The sequence below is a fragment of the Mus caroli genome, unplaced genomic scaffold, assembly GCF_978045245.1.
Source record: "Mus caroli unplaced genomic scaffold, Mus_caroli_1 scaffold_3, whole genome shotgun sequence".
NCBI lineage: Eukaryota > Metazoa > Chordata > Mammalia > Rodentia > Muridae > Mus > Mus caroli.
Window position 1 is genome coordinate 106373239 of NW_028227258.1, and position 16868 is coordinate 106390106.

Genomic DNA, 16868 nt, shown 5'->3' on the forward strand with positions numbered 1-16868 from the left:
GATTCATCTTTCAATTCTATGGTGTCTTGTGTATTCAATCTACAATGTCATGCTTCATCTTGGAAAGGTAAATGGAGACAGTAGATGAGGGCACACCAGGGTAGATTAAAGACAGTATGTGTTCAAGATGCTCATTTAATTTTGTCATCATTACTACAGATGAGGAAAACAGTATCAGAAGAGAGTAAAGAAAGTGTTATGACACAATTAATATCATTTAATATTACCATTAGTTTCAAAAATTTATATGAGCCCATTAAGAACAATAATAATAATAATCATCATCAAAAATAAATTTTCAACATTGAAATAGTTACTGAAGAAATTAATGAAATCACCCCTTTTCTTTGAAAAAGAAGGGTTTGTGATAAAGAAAGATGAGAAGTTTGGCCTTTAGAATGTTGTGTTATTATAGTTTCTCTAGTGGATTTAATTTTCATCAAAACTAGAAAGCAGGTTGCAAGTATAGCTCTTCATTTTGTGGAATTATTGCTACTTACTACCCTGCTAAAGAGCAGCCATGTTGATGCCTCTGATTTTACCTTTATGAAAGTAAAAGTAACAGCCTGACAAAGACAGTCCAGAAAAACAAATGAAAACATAATAAAAATGGACATATTAACAGTGGACTAAATGGGCATTAAATGACTTCACTGAAGATGTTTACATTGTCAATGATTATTTTTGATGCTTTCCATTAGAACTTAAATCGTCTCATGAATCATTCTGTAAAGTCAATCAGAGTTGAGTAGTGCTTTGGAGATATTTATGAATTGAAATTTGAAGTGATATAAATTTTGAGAAATAAGCCTTTATAGCACAGAAATACTGATGCTAATTATATTTTAGGAATTCAGATTTTAAAATTGTGCGTTATCCGCATATGTTCATCTTTGGAGTTTTAAGACAGTAAAATGTCCAGAAGATTTCTTAAGTTAAATTCATTTGAAATTGTTAAATAAATGAGAAAAAATGAATTTCTATGTCTCTAAATTTAAGTCACAAAAGGTAAGTGGCATTTTAGCTATATATGCATGCTGTCCTCTGAGTTTTCTTGTATTGTAGAGAACTGTTTTGATGAAAAAACTAAAATTACAAGCTCTTCACTCCCTAGGTGTGTTTTGCTCCCTCACTTCATTTTTCAACATCATATTTGCCACTTTAGCTGTCAACATTTCATACATATATATATATACATATATATATATGATTATATATATAATATTCAGACACACATACACACACAATGTTATGACAAATTCTAGCATACACACACTTAGTTCTGTGGACTTTAGGGAGTCATGTCTCCTTTCACCTTGTTAGAAAGAGAGGGTCTTGTTTATGCTGTGCCACATAACACATGAGCTTCTGGGTGATATTTCTGTCTCCAACTCCCATCTTGTGTCACAAGTGTTGGAATTACAGATGCTTGCCACCACCATCTGCTTCTTTACTTGGGTTCCAGGGCTCAGGTTCTCCAGTACATGAGGCAAGCACTTTAGCCCAATAAACCATTAGTAGTGCAGTTTTATGGCCTTTTTTACTTGTATGACAGCATCTGTTTCTCTGATATGTGATTATTTTTCATTTGCCATTTTAAAAGATTTGCAAACTCCAGATTCTACACTAGTGTTTACCAAATACATTTCCACAATAGAAACGTCTCAGTCTTTGTTTAAAATCTGCCTCTCCTTCACCAGTGAACTTGGGTTTGCAGGTTAACAGTGTGGAGGGTCAGGAAAGGGAAGCAAAGAGTGTTGAGAGGGACCTGGGCTGAGCTCCAGGTTGGCGTTTGGTTTCTGGTGTTCCATCATGGGGACAGGCTTTATCTCAAGTTTTGGTGTTGTTTTCTATCTTTCTCTGTAGGAGTGTGGTGGTACCTGTAAAGAAGCCGCCTCCAGGTAGTCTAGCCGTCACCACTGTGGGAGCCACTGCTGCAGGAAGTGGGCTGCCAACAGGCAGTACCTCAAGTATATTTGCTGCCCCTGGAGCTACACCAAAAAGTATGATTAACACGACAGGTATCGTCCTTATAGACTTTTGTGAAGCTTCATCCTTTTTTCTCCGTTTGCTGTATCTTCATTTTCCCATTTGATTTTTAACAAGTAAAAACCCAGAACATTAATGGTTAGTTTAGTCTTCAGTGTGCTGTACCCTATCTAACAAATTCTCAGAGTCTGTTGCTGGCTCTAGGACACAGACACAGTGCTCATTTCAGGAGACAGTACTGGTTTTTGTTTTGAGTTGTCTCAAAACATCATACTCTATTTTCAGGGCAAATCAAATTATTGGAATACATTTGGGGAGCAAAAGGTGATTTAGACACTGGAGAGTGACAGGTAAACAACATCTCAGCATGTCAGGGGGCATGTGCTAGCACATAGAGTTTCTGACTGAACCCTAACATGTATCCTTTGCTAAATCCTTCAAGGAAAGGCAGAATGCCCTAAGGACCTTGAGGAATTGAAGAGCCCCAACTTTATTAAAAGAGCATATGACTCAGGACTTTTACCTTACTCTGAATTAATTTGATACAGTTATAACCTAAGAATATAAATTAATTCATTGGCCAGCTATTTTCTATGATTCTAGAAACCACAAATTCCAGATCACTATAAAAATTTAAAGCCTGACTAAAATCTGTCTGTCTCTTGTCTTTCTGACTGTCTCTGTCTCTCTGTCTCTCTCTTTCTCTCTCTCACTGTCTCTCTGTGTTCTCTATTGTCTCTGTCTCTCTTTCTGTTTCTCTGTCTCTCTGTGTCTTTCTCTCACTGTCTCTGTCACTCTGTCTCCTCTCTCTGTCTGTCTGTCTGTCTCTCTGGCTCTCTCATTTACAGAAATGTTCCTGTTTATTATTAGCTAAATAAATCCTTACCCAAATCTTTGTGATTCCATTTTAGGTATTTAGACAACGCAAGATGACCCTGACTCTAGTAGTCTTCTGTTCTCCAAACTGTATAGCCTCGAACTTTTCCATTTATTATCATTACTTAGATTCTTCCCATTTCTATTGATTTTGTAGCTTCTTTTTTTGTGTGCTTTCTGTATCTATCTTGTTTATCATGCCACCTGAGTCTGACATATCATGAACCACACATTTATGGGGTGTAGTAAGTAGAACACTCTCTTACGCATGTGTACTTGTCTCAATCAATGAGCAGCATTATAGCATTGTAAAATTTGTAAGGTTTTTTATTTTTTAGTTTTAAAATTATTACAGTATAGTAGAATCTATACTTAGTGATGTCTAGTAATTAAGTCCTCATTTTTCTTATGACTGCAGTAAAATGAAAAGATTAAATTACTTTTTGTCTTTGTATAAGACATTATACTTATAGTTTCTATTTTAAAAATTAGCATTTTTTTAAGTGTAACAGTATTAAGTTTTTTGATGGTACAAAATATATACTAAGTAAAAATTAAAACTTTTTTTAAATAACCTTCCTCCTTAATACTGGATCATATATAGATAGATAGAAGTGTGAGCTCTAGTGTACAGTTTAGATGTTGGCACATGGCACTATACTGCTGTTACAACAGAAGTCCAATGAGCAACTCACTTTGTTGGAAATAGAATAACATATAATATTTAGGAACACTAGATGTCCCTCAACTCCACAGCTCTTTGATATACTCACATGGCATATTTTAGAAAAATCTTCACTAAAAAGATTTTGATATACTCACATGGCATTTTCATATTATTGAGGAGAACTCATTATTTTAAAATCAGGCACAGTTGAACTCATGATTGCTCTGAAGCAATCATTTCATCAAAGTCAGAATTTAATGCTGCAAAATGATAAAATTATGCTCCCAGTACTCTATAAATTATGCCTTAGAACATGAGGTTTAAGAATATTGCAACAAAGCAGGCAAAGGGGGGAAATTTTTCACATTTAAATTTGCATCGTTTTATCAGCCTCACTTACTGTAGAATTTTTCATGTGTTGATGTCTTTTGTTTATACCCATTTGTAACATGTAATTTTGTTCAATTAACATAAGTAAATCAACTGACTTTTAATGTAACATCCATGAAATTTATTAGTATACGAATGATCAAATAATTTTAATTATCAAATTCTTGTTAGAAATTTTGATGAGTTGATTTTTGAAAATCAAATAGAAATGAAATAATAAAATTATTTTGTTAAATAAATTTATATTGAAAACTAAAATTGTTATTTTGGGTACAGGTGCTGTGGATTCAGGGTCCTCCTCCTCTTCCTCCTCTTCTAGTTTTGTTAATGGTGCTACCAGCAAAAATCTTCCAGCTGTACAAACCGTAGCCCCAATGCCAGAAGATTCAGCTGAGAACATGAGGTATGCATAGTGATTTGTTTCTTTTAGCAGTTTTATTGTCCTTGAAGACACAGTGAAATACTCCGTGGTAGGTTCACACGAGATTAAAAAAAAACCTTCCTGGTGGGGATATCAGCTACGTACTCTTAATATATTCATAACTCAGCCTAACCATGGTACTTGGGGAAATTACTAAAAGCCACTGTTATATATACAAATACAAACTGGTGGGTCTCGATTAAGACTGCTCACAGAGCTTTTAGTTCTTTGTTGAATAGTACATACTGTCATTTCAACTATTCTTCATATGTGCAAAGGCAGCATGGTAGGAACCACTCATCTCTGATTAATAACAGTTTAAACCATAAGCTTTGAAAATAAATCTGTATAATTTTATGTAATCTGTACTATTGGACCATGAATACTGAAGACTATTTTGTTTATGGTTATGAGTGTTGACTCGCTAAATGGACTGCCCCACATTTTAAAGTTTATATACATTTAGAATTTTCTAGTTTTTAACCTATTCCAAGTAGTGGTATTATATAAGTGATATTATGGGCATCTATTATTGTCTGGGTGTACTTTGTCGTAGTGTGCTTAACAAAGCAAATAAACTACTAGAGTGGAATTCCTGCCCAGTTTTTGCATCTACTATGAATACACTATGCCAAGTTATTTTTTTTCTGTGCATTTATATGAGTTTACTGACTTGGCAGCTAACAACAGAATGCCATTTCACTCTCATCTTCGGCCATTTTTGCAATTTTTATATTATTATTATCAAAATGGCCTATCTTGATCAATAGAATATATGTATTTGGAAATTTTCACTTTATCAGGTTTTTTTTCTTTCTTTCTCTTTTTTCTGGCATTTGATTTCCTTTTGTATTGTAAAAGCCCTTTCTCCAGATCTTTCTATTGAGGTGCATAATCAGCAGGAATGACTTTTGTGACAAGTGTGTAAGAAGAACAGGGGTAGGAAGTCTGCCAGCCCTCATTTGAAGACCTCTTTACACTATGGTCTTCCATGTCTGTCATAAATCATGCCCCTGTATTCTTGACTTGAGGTTCACAATCAGCTCTGCTCTGTCTGTACACCTACTAAGCCGACAAAATTAGCTTCAGGTTTAATAATGACAGTAAGGGCCTTGAGGGAGATCTTTGCCCCTTTCTCATGAGAGAGTCGCAATTGTTCTCAATGCTTCATATTCTCTTAGAACTTCTGAATCGGAGCTCAGAAATCCCTGTTGAGAACAAGTGTTGTTTTTGCACAGAAAGGCGTCTCAGAGACTGTTTCTGCAGCAGACTGGACCTTTACATCCCCTTTCGTGGATTTCTTTCCAAATGTGAGCATTGTACAATCCTTCCAGAATTTAGTTTTTCTTAAACTAATAGTTCTTAGCAGTGATACTTATTTTGCTTTGTATAATTATTACTGTTTCTGATTTTACTCATGTTTTGTTACTTTTATTATTTTCACAGACCAGTCTTTACCCTCCTCTAGTTAGCTCTTCCACAGTTTCTCATCCCATTCCTACCCCCACTGTCTTCAAGAGGAGGTTCCCTCCCCTATCCCCGACCCCGCTCCAGGCTTCCCACTCCCTGGACCCTCAAGCCTTTCCAGGATCAGGCACATCTTCCCCCGCTGATGCCAGACCAGCCAGTCCTCTGCTATATATGTGTTGGGGACCTCTTACCCGCTAGTGTATGCTACTGGTTGGTGGCTCAGTGTCTGAGAGAGCTCAGGGATCCAGGTTAGTTGAGACTGCTGGTCTTCCTATGGGGCTGCCGTCCTCCTCCTCAGCTTCTTCCAGCCTTTACCTGTATCTGCTTCAGTCTTAGTTGGCTACTAGTTGGGCCTCTCAGAGGACAGCCATGCTCTACATACATACACCATAGCATCTGTAATAGTGTCAGGCCTTAGAGCCTCCCCTTGAGATGGATCCCAAGTTGGATCGATCACCTGTCAAACTTTCCTTCTCTATTTTTGTCCCTGCAGTTCTTTCTCAAGTTAGTTTTTATTTCAATTCTATTGGGATTATTTGTATATATTGCTGAAACTCAATAAAAATGACTAGAATGTACATTTTAATGAATTTTTCTAGTATACTGGTAAAACCACACTGCAAGTTAAGATGAAAGAAAATTTATTAGTTCCCTGAGAAAATTTCAAATTATTATACATAATTTACCCATCCCTGCCAGCAGTGTGTGCTTTTCAGCTTTTCCTTTGAGATTTTACAGTCAAGTGTTTTAAAAGGGTGGATCATACAATGTGTACTGATTTTTGTCTGTCTTCTTTCACTTGGCTTACTGATTTGTTGATTCCCTTATCTCTTTCTTTATGACTATTCTATTCTTACTTAGATTCAAGTATTATTCCATTTTGTGACTCATAATGAGTGTATCTATTTACTCATTTAGAGACATTGGAGTTATTCCAATTGGCATATTACAAATAAGGATTTAGAATGACTAAGTCTTAGGCTTCCCAACACGTTTTATTTCTTTCTGTTCAGTAAACAACTAAGAATAAAATTGCTGGATGAATATTAAGCAAATGTTTAAAATCACGAGAAAATGCTAAGCCATTTTACAGAGTGGCTGTCTTTGTGCTCTCAGGGGCAATGCATAAAGCATCCCTTACTTCACATTTGTCAGTGCTTGCTGCTGTCACAGCGAGTATTTATAATAGTGGGATAATTATATCTCATTTGGTTTTATTGCTTCTTAGTGCTTTTGCCTGTGTTGATGGGTCATTGAACTCTGCTGTCTTACAATAGCGTTTTTCTTATAGCATGTGGGCGTTATCAGTATACTCTGCGTAGATGTCCCTTGTTAGCTACATGCTTGTCATTGCCTCACTCTGTACAGCAAGAGCTTTCTAATTCCCATAAAATTCACTGTCTCAAATAATTCTTTCCTTTGTGAGTTATGATTTCTAAAATTCCTAAATTATCTTTATTTTTTTCCTGTAGTTTCCCCATTGGTGGGTAGATCCTGGTCTGTTTGAGACAATTTTAGGTAAACAACTGGACAAATATTGAGGTTTGCTCTTAAGTACATTAGTTCAAAATTTGTTTTGTTTGTTTCTGTAACAAACAAAATTGGTGATATTTCATTGTGCTATTTTGATCCTTTAGGTTTGTGGAGCATTAGTATTTACTACTATTTCTGTTCATCATTAGTGCTGTGGGAAACTCAGACCTTATAGCTTTTATTGTACTTTTGTTTTATGGGTGTTTGTTTTTTGTTTTTTTGTTTTTTTGTTTTTTTGTTTTTTTTTTGAGACAGGGTTTCTCTGTGTAGCCCTGGCTGTCCTGGAACTCACTCTGTAGACCAGGCTGGCCTTGAACTCAGAGATCCGCCTGCCTTTGCCTCCCAAGTGTTGGGATTAAAGACGTGCGCCACCACTGCCCAGCTTATTGTAACTTTTTATGTACCTTTTTCTTGTACTTTTTATGTGCCTTTAAAATACCTTCCATTTCTTTCATGGTGTTCTGAATTAGGATTTCTCTTTGATATTCCTTTCAAAATTTGTGAATTATAAGGCAAACAGGCAGCGAACAGGTAGGTTGAACTGTTCAAGCAAGTTCCATTATATAGAATTACAAGAAATGAAAGTAAATTATGCAAGTGGAGGGCAAATCCTTTGCCAGTCATGGTATATGCCAATAAAACAGGAAGGACATTTGCTTGTGCATTTGTGACATGGAGATAAGCAGTTGGGTTTTGTCTATTCTTGTTTTCTAAGCTTTTATATTCCCATTAATTATAATAACCTTTCTTTAGTTATTTATAATAATTTATAATAATTTATTTTTATTAATTATAATAAATTATTTAGAATTTTAAAATATTACCTAGTTGATCTATACTTTCTATAGATTCATTGTTATTTTTCATGGGATAAGAGTATACCATTGGTAGTACTGTGTCCAATTTTCTGAGGAACTGATTTCCAGAGTGGTTGTACCAGCTTTCAATCCCACCAGCAATAGAGGAGTGCTCCTCTTTTTCTATATCCTCGCTGTCATCTGAGGTTTTGATCTTAGCCATTCTGACTGGTGTGAGGTGAAATCTCAGTGTTGTTTTGATTTGCATTTCCCTGATGACTAAGGATGTTGAACTTTTCTTTAGGTGCTTCTCAGCCATTCAGTATTCTTTGCTTAGTTCTATATCCCATATTTAATAGGGTCATTTGGTTCTTTGCAGTCTAACTTCTTGAGTTCTTTGATTATATTGGATATTAGCCTTCTGTCAGATGTAGGGTTGATAAAGATCTTTTCCTTATCTGTTGTTTGCCGTTTTATCCTATTGACAGTGTCCTTTGCCTTATAGAAGATTTGCAATTTTATGAGGGCCCATTTGTCTATTGTTGATCTTAGAGCACAAGCCATTGATATTCTCTTCAGGAAATTTTCCCCTGTGCCCATGTGTTCAAGGATTTTCCCCACTTGCTCTTTTATTAGATTCAGTGTATCTGGTTTTATGTGGAGGTCCTTGATCCATTTGGACTTGAACTTTCTACAAGGAGATAAAAATTATTCAAATTGCATTCTTTTACATGCTAACTGCCAGTTGAAACAGCACCATTTATTTAAAATGCTGTCCATTTTTCCACTGGATGGTTTTAGCTCCTTTGTCAAAGTTCAAGTGGCCACAGGTGTGTGGCTTCACTTCTGGGACTTCAGTTCTATTCCATTGACTTATCTGTTTGTCACTGTACCAATACCATGCAGTTTTTATTACAGTTTCTCTGTAATACAGCTTGAGGTCAGATATTGTGAATACCCCAGAAGTTCTTTTATTTTTGCTACCTTGGATTTTTGCAAATGAATTTGAAAATTGCTCTTTCTAACTCTATGAAGAACTCAGAGGGAATTTTGATTGGGATTGCATTGAATCTGTAGATAGCTTTTGGCAAGATAGCCATTTTTACTATTTTAATCCTGCCAATGCATGAGCATGGGAGAATTTTCCATCTTCTGAGATCTTTGACCCAGCTATACCACTCCTGGGCATATACCCAAAAGATGCTCCAACATATAACAAGGACATATCTCCAGTATGTTCATAGCAGCCTTTTTTATAATAGCCAGATGTCTTTCAACAAAGGAATGGATACAGAAAATGTGGTACATTACACAATGGAGTACTACTCAGCTATTAAAAACAGTGACTTCCTGAAATTCGTAGGCAAATGGATGGAACTAGAAAATATCATCCTGAGTGAGGTCACCCTGTCACAAAAGAACACACATGGTATGCACTCACTGGTAAGTGAATATTAGCTCCAAAGCTCAGAATACCCAAGTTACAAATCACAGACCATATCAAGCTTAGGAAGAAGGAATACCAAAATGTGGATGCCTCAGTTCTTCTTAGAAGGGGGAACAATGGGGGAAGGTTATAGGGGACTTTCGGGATAAAATTTGAAATGTAAATGAAGAAAATATCTAATAAAAATTAAAAAAAACAGATATAAAAAGAAAGGAGAACAAAATACTTATGGAAGGTAGAGGATTAGAGAGCCTTGGGGCAAGAGAGGACAGGAAGAAGGAGGAAAATGGGGAGCAGGATCAGTTATGAGAGATAAGATGATTTATAGAGGGTCAGGAATTTGAACAGAAGCGTGTAGCAATGGGGGTGGGATAGGAAACTGGGTGTAGCCACCAATAAGTCCCAGATGCCAGGAAAGCAAGAGGCTCCTAGGACCCAACAGGCATGAGATTAGCTGAAATGTCTAACAAAGGGGAGGGAGAGCCTTTAGGGACCATATCCAGAGGTTAGTCAAGGCCCTTGGTTGGGGGATGGGGCCACCCACTTACCTCCAAATTCTTGACCCAGAAGGGCTCCTGTCTAAAGATAATATGGGGACAAAGTGTGGATCAGAGAGTGCAGAAAAGGCCATCCAGAGACTGCCCCACCTGGGGGATCCATCCTATATACAGACACCAAACCCAGACACTATTGTGGATGCCAAGAAGTACTTGTTGACAAGAGCCTGATATAGCTGTCTCCTGAGAGGCTCTGCCAGAGCCTGACATATACAGAGGCAGATGCTTACAACCAATCATTGGACTTAGCATGAGGTCTCCAATGGAGGAGTTAGAGAATGGACTGAAATAGCTTAAGAGATTTGCAACCCCATAGGAAGAACAACAATATCAACCAACTAGACTCCCCAGAGCTCCCAGGGACTAAACCACCAACCAAAGAGTACACATGGCTCCAGCCACATATGTAGCAGAGGATGGCCTTGTCAGACATCAATAGGAGGAGAATCCCTAGGTCCTCTGAAGGCTCAATTCCCCAGTGTAGGGGTATGCCAGGGTGGTGAGGTGGGAATGGGTTGTTGGGAGGGGGACCCTCCTCATAGATGTAGGGCGAGGGGGAATAGGAGAGGGGAATCTGGAGGGGAAACCAGAAAATGAGATAACATTTGAAATCCAGTTTAAAAAAAAAAATTACACCATTGGTAGTTTTAGTGCTAGGAAGATGTGAAGGAACCATAGCAAATGGTTAAAGGTATAAAGTAATATGAAAGTAGGAAATGATAGTTATCTTTCTAGAAAAGTAATTCAGGCTTTTTTTTTTTTTTTTTTTTTTTTTGACAACCAGTGGAGATAGTACCAATACTAGGTGACTTTTATTCAGTAAAGATTGAAGCTATTTTTATGGCCCAGTGCTATTGTATAGAGGACATCAATCATTTCCTGGCTTCACACCTCTGAACATCAGTAAAAACTTTTACTCAATTTCTGAAGTAATTCTTCAGAACATATCTTTGGGAGGCGAGTGACATAGAGCCCACAGCCACTTTCTTAGGTTTCTTTATCCCGTCATGGTTCAATGCCTACATTTTGTTTAAAGATTTCAAGTGGACTGGATCCAACCATATGCACTAGTTTTTGTCAGCTTCCTCCCACTTGACTTACTGATTATTGATTCGCTCGTCTCTTTCCTTATTTTATTTAGTGCCAAATATTATTTTGTTTTGTGTTGTCACCAAGCATGACATGGTTTGGTTTTGTTCAGCTCTTTACTTTTTTTCCTCAAGGCTGCAGGAGGAGCTGCTACTTCACAAAGGACAGGGATCTAAGTCAATTTTTTCTAACTAGTTGTCATCCCATAATTGAAAGAGGGTTGTTAGAAATTAATTAGTTTTTGAAAAAACAAACAACAACAAAGACTCACTGATCTCAGCTGAATTATATCCATTCAGTCTTTTATCATGAAAGATGTAATATTTATATAATTCTCGAGTTCTAGCATATTAGCATGGATTGAACTCTACTAGCTCATCATGTGAAGGCAGTTCAGCTCCTTATATGGTCTTCTTTTTCCTTATATGGTCATCACAAATGGCAATCCCTTTCCTTCCTTTTAAAAACATGTCTATTATTTTCATATTCAAACTGGGATTCCTTATACATGGTATCAGTAGATCCTATATAAAAATCAATTTGACAGTCATCATATTTTAATCACCAAATCTGAATGGTTTCACTTTAATGTAAGGAATGACTTGGTAACTATCACTTTTGTGGTATTATCTTTCTGTCTTGATTATCTTCCCTCTAGTACCTGTGTTGGGTTCATGGAGTTTCCTTGCCCTTTCTCTCAGCTTCTCTTCCTTCCTTCACCTTTAATATGGAAGGCTTTTATGTCAATGTTCTAAAATAGCACAGTTGTGTAGTATTCTTTGCTTATAATGGTTGCTCTTTTAAACCTTGATGCTAATTCATCATGCATCTTCGTTCTAATAGTTGGATAGAGCCTGGTTATTACTTATCAAATCATGCATTGTGCTGTGGGATTTCATCTCCCCAGAATGTCAAATCAAATAAAAATAGATAAATAAATCAAAAGTAACAATATAACTATATCTCTGCCAATGACTGTCTTTACGTGTATATATTGTCCAGCACTCTTAATTTATGTAAATCTAGGGTTTTTGTCAGGAATCATTCTCTATACTGGAAGAACTTCTTAACACAGTTCAAGTAGTTACAAATATTTTCCAATATTTCTTGTCCTAGCCCCTAGTTTTGCTATCATGTCATAATGACTCTGAACAGTTAGAAAGTTGTGGGCCTCTGTTTTTTGGAAATAGATTTGAAATATACTTTATTTCTTGTGTTCGAGCTAACATTGTTTTTCTGAGGAGAATTGCAAAGTTTTTCTTTGTTCTCAAACCACCAGCCAAAATATACAGATGGAGAGACCCATGACTCCATTGCATATGTAGAAGAGGATGGCCTTATCTAGCATCAATGGGAGGAGGAGCTCTAGGTCCTGTGAAAGCTAGATGCCCCAGTGTAGGGGAATGCGAGGGCGGAGAGGTGGGGGTGGGTGGGTGGGTAGTTGGGGGGAACACCCTCATAGAAGCAGAGGGAGGGGGAGTGGAAAAGGGGGTTGTGGGGGGGTAACTGGGAAGGGGGATAACATTTGAAATGTAAATAAATAAAATAACCAATAAAACCATAAACTACTATAATAGTTTATTATGACAAATTTGGGTTACTTACTATTAAAGTTCTTCTTGGTGCTTTATGTCTCTTGGGTTATGTGCTTTTGGTTACTTTTAGTCTTTGTGGAAAGTTCTTAACTGATAACCATATATTTCTTTTGTTGTCTCTTTCATTTTCTTAGTTTTGTGTTATGACCACATCAAATTCACAGAAATCAAGTATTCCATAACATCTTTTTATTAATTCCCTTAGTTCTGCAGGCTGCAAGTCTAACACATTCAGACTGACCTCATAGCTGGACCACTTTCTTATGGAGACTGGGATCTACTTTCAGACTATTTAAGGCTCTGAACACATTCAGCATCTCATCATAGAGGACTTGTGGACCTGTTGCTTTCCTTGTTGGCCATTAGGGGCGACCTTAGCACTCGGCATTCTCTCCTGTTTCCCTGCATTTAACTTGCTATACTCTGAGCCAGTAGTGTGTCAGGTGCTTCTCCTTCTGAGGTTGTTACTGTTCCTGTTCTGACTCCTCTTTCCTGTCTTCTTCCTTCCTGCTTCCTGGAACCACAGAAGTGTCCACCTTTTATAGTGCATGTGTTTAGACAGAGCACGCCTACAGGGAAATCTCCCTGCCTCAATGGACATACAATTAATTTGACTTGAAAAGATAAATTTGACATGAAACATGATCTATCTATAGGTTCTAGAGGCTGTGGTTCAGGTATCTTTGGACACTTAATACTTAGTATATTGCCCTTTGGGATTTAGTTAATACTTATAATACCCATCCAAGAGTTCTTGAATTCCTGAATGATAAAATGCTTAAAAATCCTATCTTTTAGCTATTAAAAGTGTGTGTGTGTGTGTGTGTGCGTGTGCGCACGCATGTGTGTGGCACATTATTTTTATTAACTAAAATCGCCAGTGTGACATTAGAATTTCTGCTTTCTACTTGTAATGCTTTTATCCCTTGAGCAAAAACTCCCATCCTCCCACTTTCTCCCTACCTCCAGCCTATGTAACCATATTCCATTCACAATTTCAATAAGATTGAGTTTTTCTAGATTCTAAGCATGTGAGATCATGCAGTATTTGTTTTTCTATAGATGATTCATCTTGTGTGCATATAGTTTTCCAAGCCTAGCCATATTTGTTGCAGAAGACAAGTAGTAATGAAATAGTAAATAATCTGGGCATGGTCTATATGCCACCTCTTCTGTATACATTCACCTATTGGTAGACACTTGGGTTAGTTTCATATGCTGACTTTTGTCAACAGTACTACAGGAAGCATGAAAGTCTTTAAAGTCACTGATTTATCATCTGGCTTTCTTAACTCTGTTGATTCATCAATTGAAAGTATTTTATCTTTTTTAACTGTATTCTTCATTAGACAATTGCTTGAGATTTAGAGAGTCTTCCTTCTCTTGTAATACCCCTTTGTTTGTGCATGCTGGCTGCCTTGCCATGTCTTTTAATTCTTACAGATGTTAATAGTACTTGCTTTATATTTCTAGGAAATTCCAGCATCAGAGATACTTATGATCTTGATTGTATTCATTTATTTCTATTGTCATTGTCATTTTCCCTGCTGCTTTGGCTGCATTGTAATTTTTGGTTGAGATGAAGTTGTGGATATCTTGGTATCATTGATGCCTGTAATGAGCCCTTTTCTACTTAGGCTCCACTTTTCATGTCAGAGGCCAAGCCATCCTAGTTTTAGCTGAATTTTATATTTTCTACTGTTTTGGTTAATCCTAATGAACTGCAGCTCTGAGCCTCCCAGTCCTTTACTTTTTACTTGAGCAGGAGTCATCCATGGTCAGTGGTGTCCTCTCTTCGTAGGCTGCTTGAGTGCTATGTTTCAGAGAGGCTCAATACTCAGTTATGCCTTCTGCAGTAATAGACTGCTATTCTTTTATGGAGTACTTGTGTCCAGTGTTCAGGGGTCCTGGCTCCTTGCTATTCTAGTTCAGATGCATTCTCAGTCATGGGCTGGCTGCCCTGCCAGTCTGATAGAGAGCCTCACATGGATTCTAACTACTTGTAAGTGATGGAATCTTGAAATACTAGGTCTCAGGATGTTTCTGTTCCTGCACTAGCAATGTATAGGCTTTCTTTTCTGTCCTAAATTGGCAGGATTGCTGGCTTTGCCACAGCCTTCATAAAGCTGTTGACCCTGTTCTCTGCAGGAGACAGGAAAAGGGTCTAGACTATGGTGTATGCTTTCTTGCTGTAGTTCTTGTAACATCTCAGCTTGCAGAAGAAGCAAAGGAAGTTTTCCTCACCTCATCTATTTTGTCCAGTCTTTTTTCACCTATTGGTGAGGCTTATAGAAAGTAGTTTAAGAGTAATTCCACTATCCTCCTATGGTTACCAGTCTGAGAATTGTAGTCTCCCATATTATAATGCTCTCACTTCAACTTCAGAAAGTTTTAACCTTGTATTTCTTCATCTGCTTCACTAGGGAAGCTAGTTCCTGCATCCTCTCCCTGATGAGAAGTTTTGTTGTTGCTTTTAGGTTCAAGGTTAGTAGCTACTTGGCATATTTGCATGCTCTAGTAGGATTGTATCCATTGTGTGGCTCCCCATGTGGTTATTTTTTGTGTCCAACTTGAGATTTCTTCCTCACAAGTAGATGTCCTTTATTTCTCCTTGTTTTCCAAAAATACCATGTGAACTGAATGCTCGTCTAAACTCTTCCTGCAATACTGCCTTGGGAAGCAGTTTTGTAAGAAAAGCAGATGGTATGACTGGTTTCTGGGCAAGGTTCTAGGTAAGACTACTTATAAAGACTTGGAACTGAGAATTAGTCTGAAAGAAAGGTAACATTCTTGACCTTACAGCACAAGCCATTGCTGTTCTTTTCAGGAATCTTTCCCCTGTGCCCATGTCTTCAAGGCTCTTCCCCCACTTTCTCCTCTGTAAGTTTCAGTGTCTCTGGTTTTATGTGGAGTTCTTTGATCCACTTGGACTTGAACTTTGTACAAGGTGACAAAGTTCACCTTGATATGTACTATCATATCATCTGTAAATAGTGATATTTTGACTTCTTCCTTTCCAATTTGTATTCCTTTGACCTCCTGTTGTTGTCTAATTGCTCTGGCTCAGACTTCAAGTACTATGTTGAATAGGTAGGGAGAGAGTGAGCAGCCTTGTCTAGCCCCTGATTTTAGTGGGATTGCTTCAAGCTTCTCACAGCCAGTGCCTGGCAAATACAGAAGTGGATGCTCACAATCATCCATTTGATGGAGCACAAGGTCCCTAGTCAAGGAGTTAGAGAAAGTACCCAAGGAGCTTGAGGGGTCTGAAGGCCCATAGGAGGAACATTAATATGAACTAGCCAGTACCCCCAGAACTCCTTGGAATTAAACTACCAATCAAAGAAAACACATGGTAGAACTTGTGGATCTCGCTGTATATGTAGCAGAGGATAGTTTAGTCAGTCATCAGTGGGAGGAGAGGCCCTAGGTCCTGTGAAGGCTCTATGCCCAAATGCCAGGACTGGGAATGGGAGTGGGTAGGTTGGGGATCAGGGGTAAGGGGAGGGAATAGGGGATTTGGGGAGGGGAAACCAGGAAAGGGGATAACATTTGAAATGTAAATAAAGAAAAAATGTATATATATATATATATATATATATATATATATATATATATATATATATACACACACACACACACACACACACACACACATAAAAAAGAAAGGTAACACAATTTGAAGGGAAGACCCAGGACATTGCCGGGGAAAGAGCCATAATTGTAGTACCTTGAGGAAGTTACATCTACAGTCAAATGGCTACTGCCTCACTTGACCTATTCACTGACCAGTTTTGAGTGTGACATTGAGTGAAGCAGCCTCCCTTCTGGGACACTTCACAGCCCTGCTCAGCTCTGCAGGCAGGGGAGGGGAGTCACTGAAACAGCTGTTATGGCATTATTCTCTATGAGTAACTAGGTTTTTAGGATGTTATTTCTATATCAGAGATCTAAAACACAATTCTGGCCCTTTATGTCACTGGGCTTGAGTCTCATTAAAAGTTTATTTTCTTGCCTTTAGTTCTGCCCTATAGGGAAGT

The 16868-nt window shown here is 37.6% G+C and overlaps 1 protein-coding gene and 1 non-coding gene across 5 annotated transcripts in view; both read left to right on the top strand.

Annotated features, from left to right (window-relative positions):
- Positions 1–16868, top strand: part of Nbea (neurobeachin) — a 539067-nt gene that overhangs the window by 217662 nt on the left and 304537 nt on the right. For 2 of the 4 annotated variants that reach the window (XM_021158784.3, XM_029475178.2), the window contains exons 31-32: positions 1867–2021; positions 4199–4325. In XM_021158784.3, the coding sequence (XP_021014443.1) occupies positions 1867–2021; positions 4199–4325 (282 nt within the window). Of the gene's footprint in view, positions 1–1866; positions 2022–4198; positions 4326–16868 lie in introns of those variants that run through there. The other 2 variants (XM_085835883.1, XM_085835884.1) reach the window with 2 other exon arrangements.
- Positions 450–581, top strand: LOC115030711 (small nucleolar RNA SNORA69). The gene has a single exon (XR_003836309.1). It is a non-coding gene; the product is annotated as a small nucleolar RNA SNORA69 (small nucleolar RNA).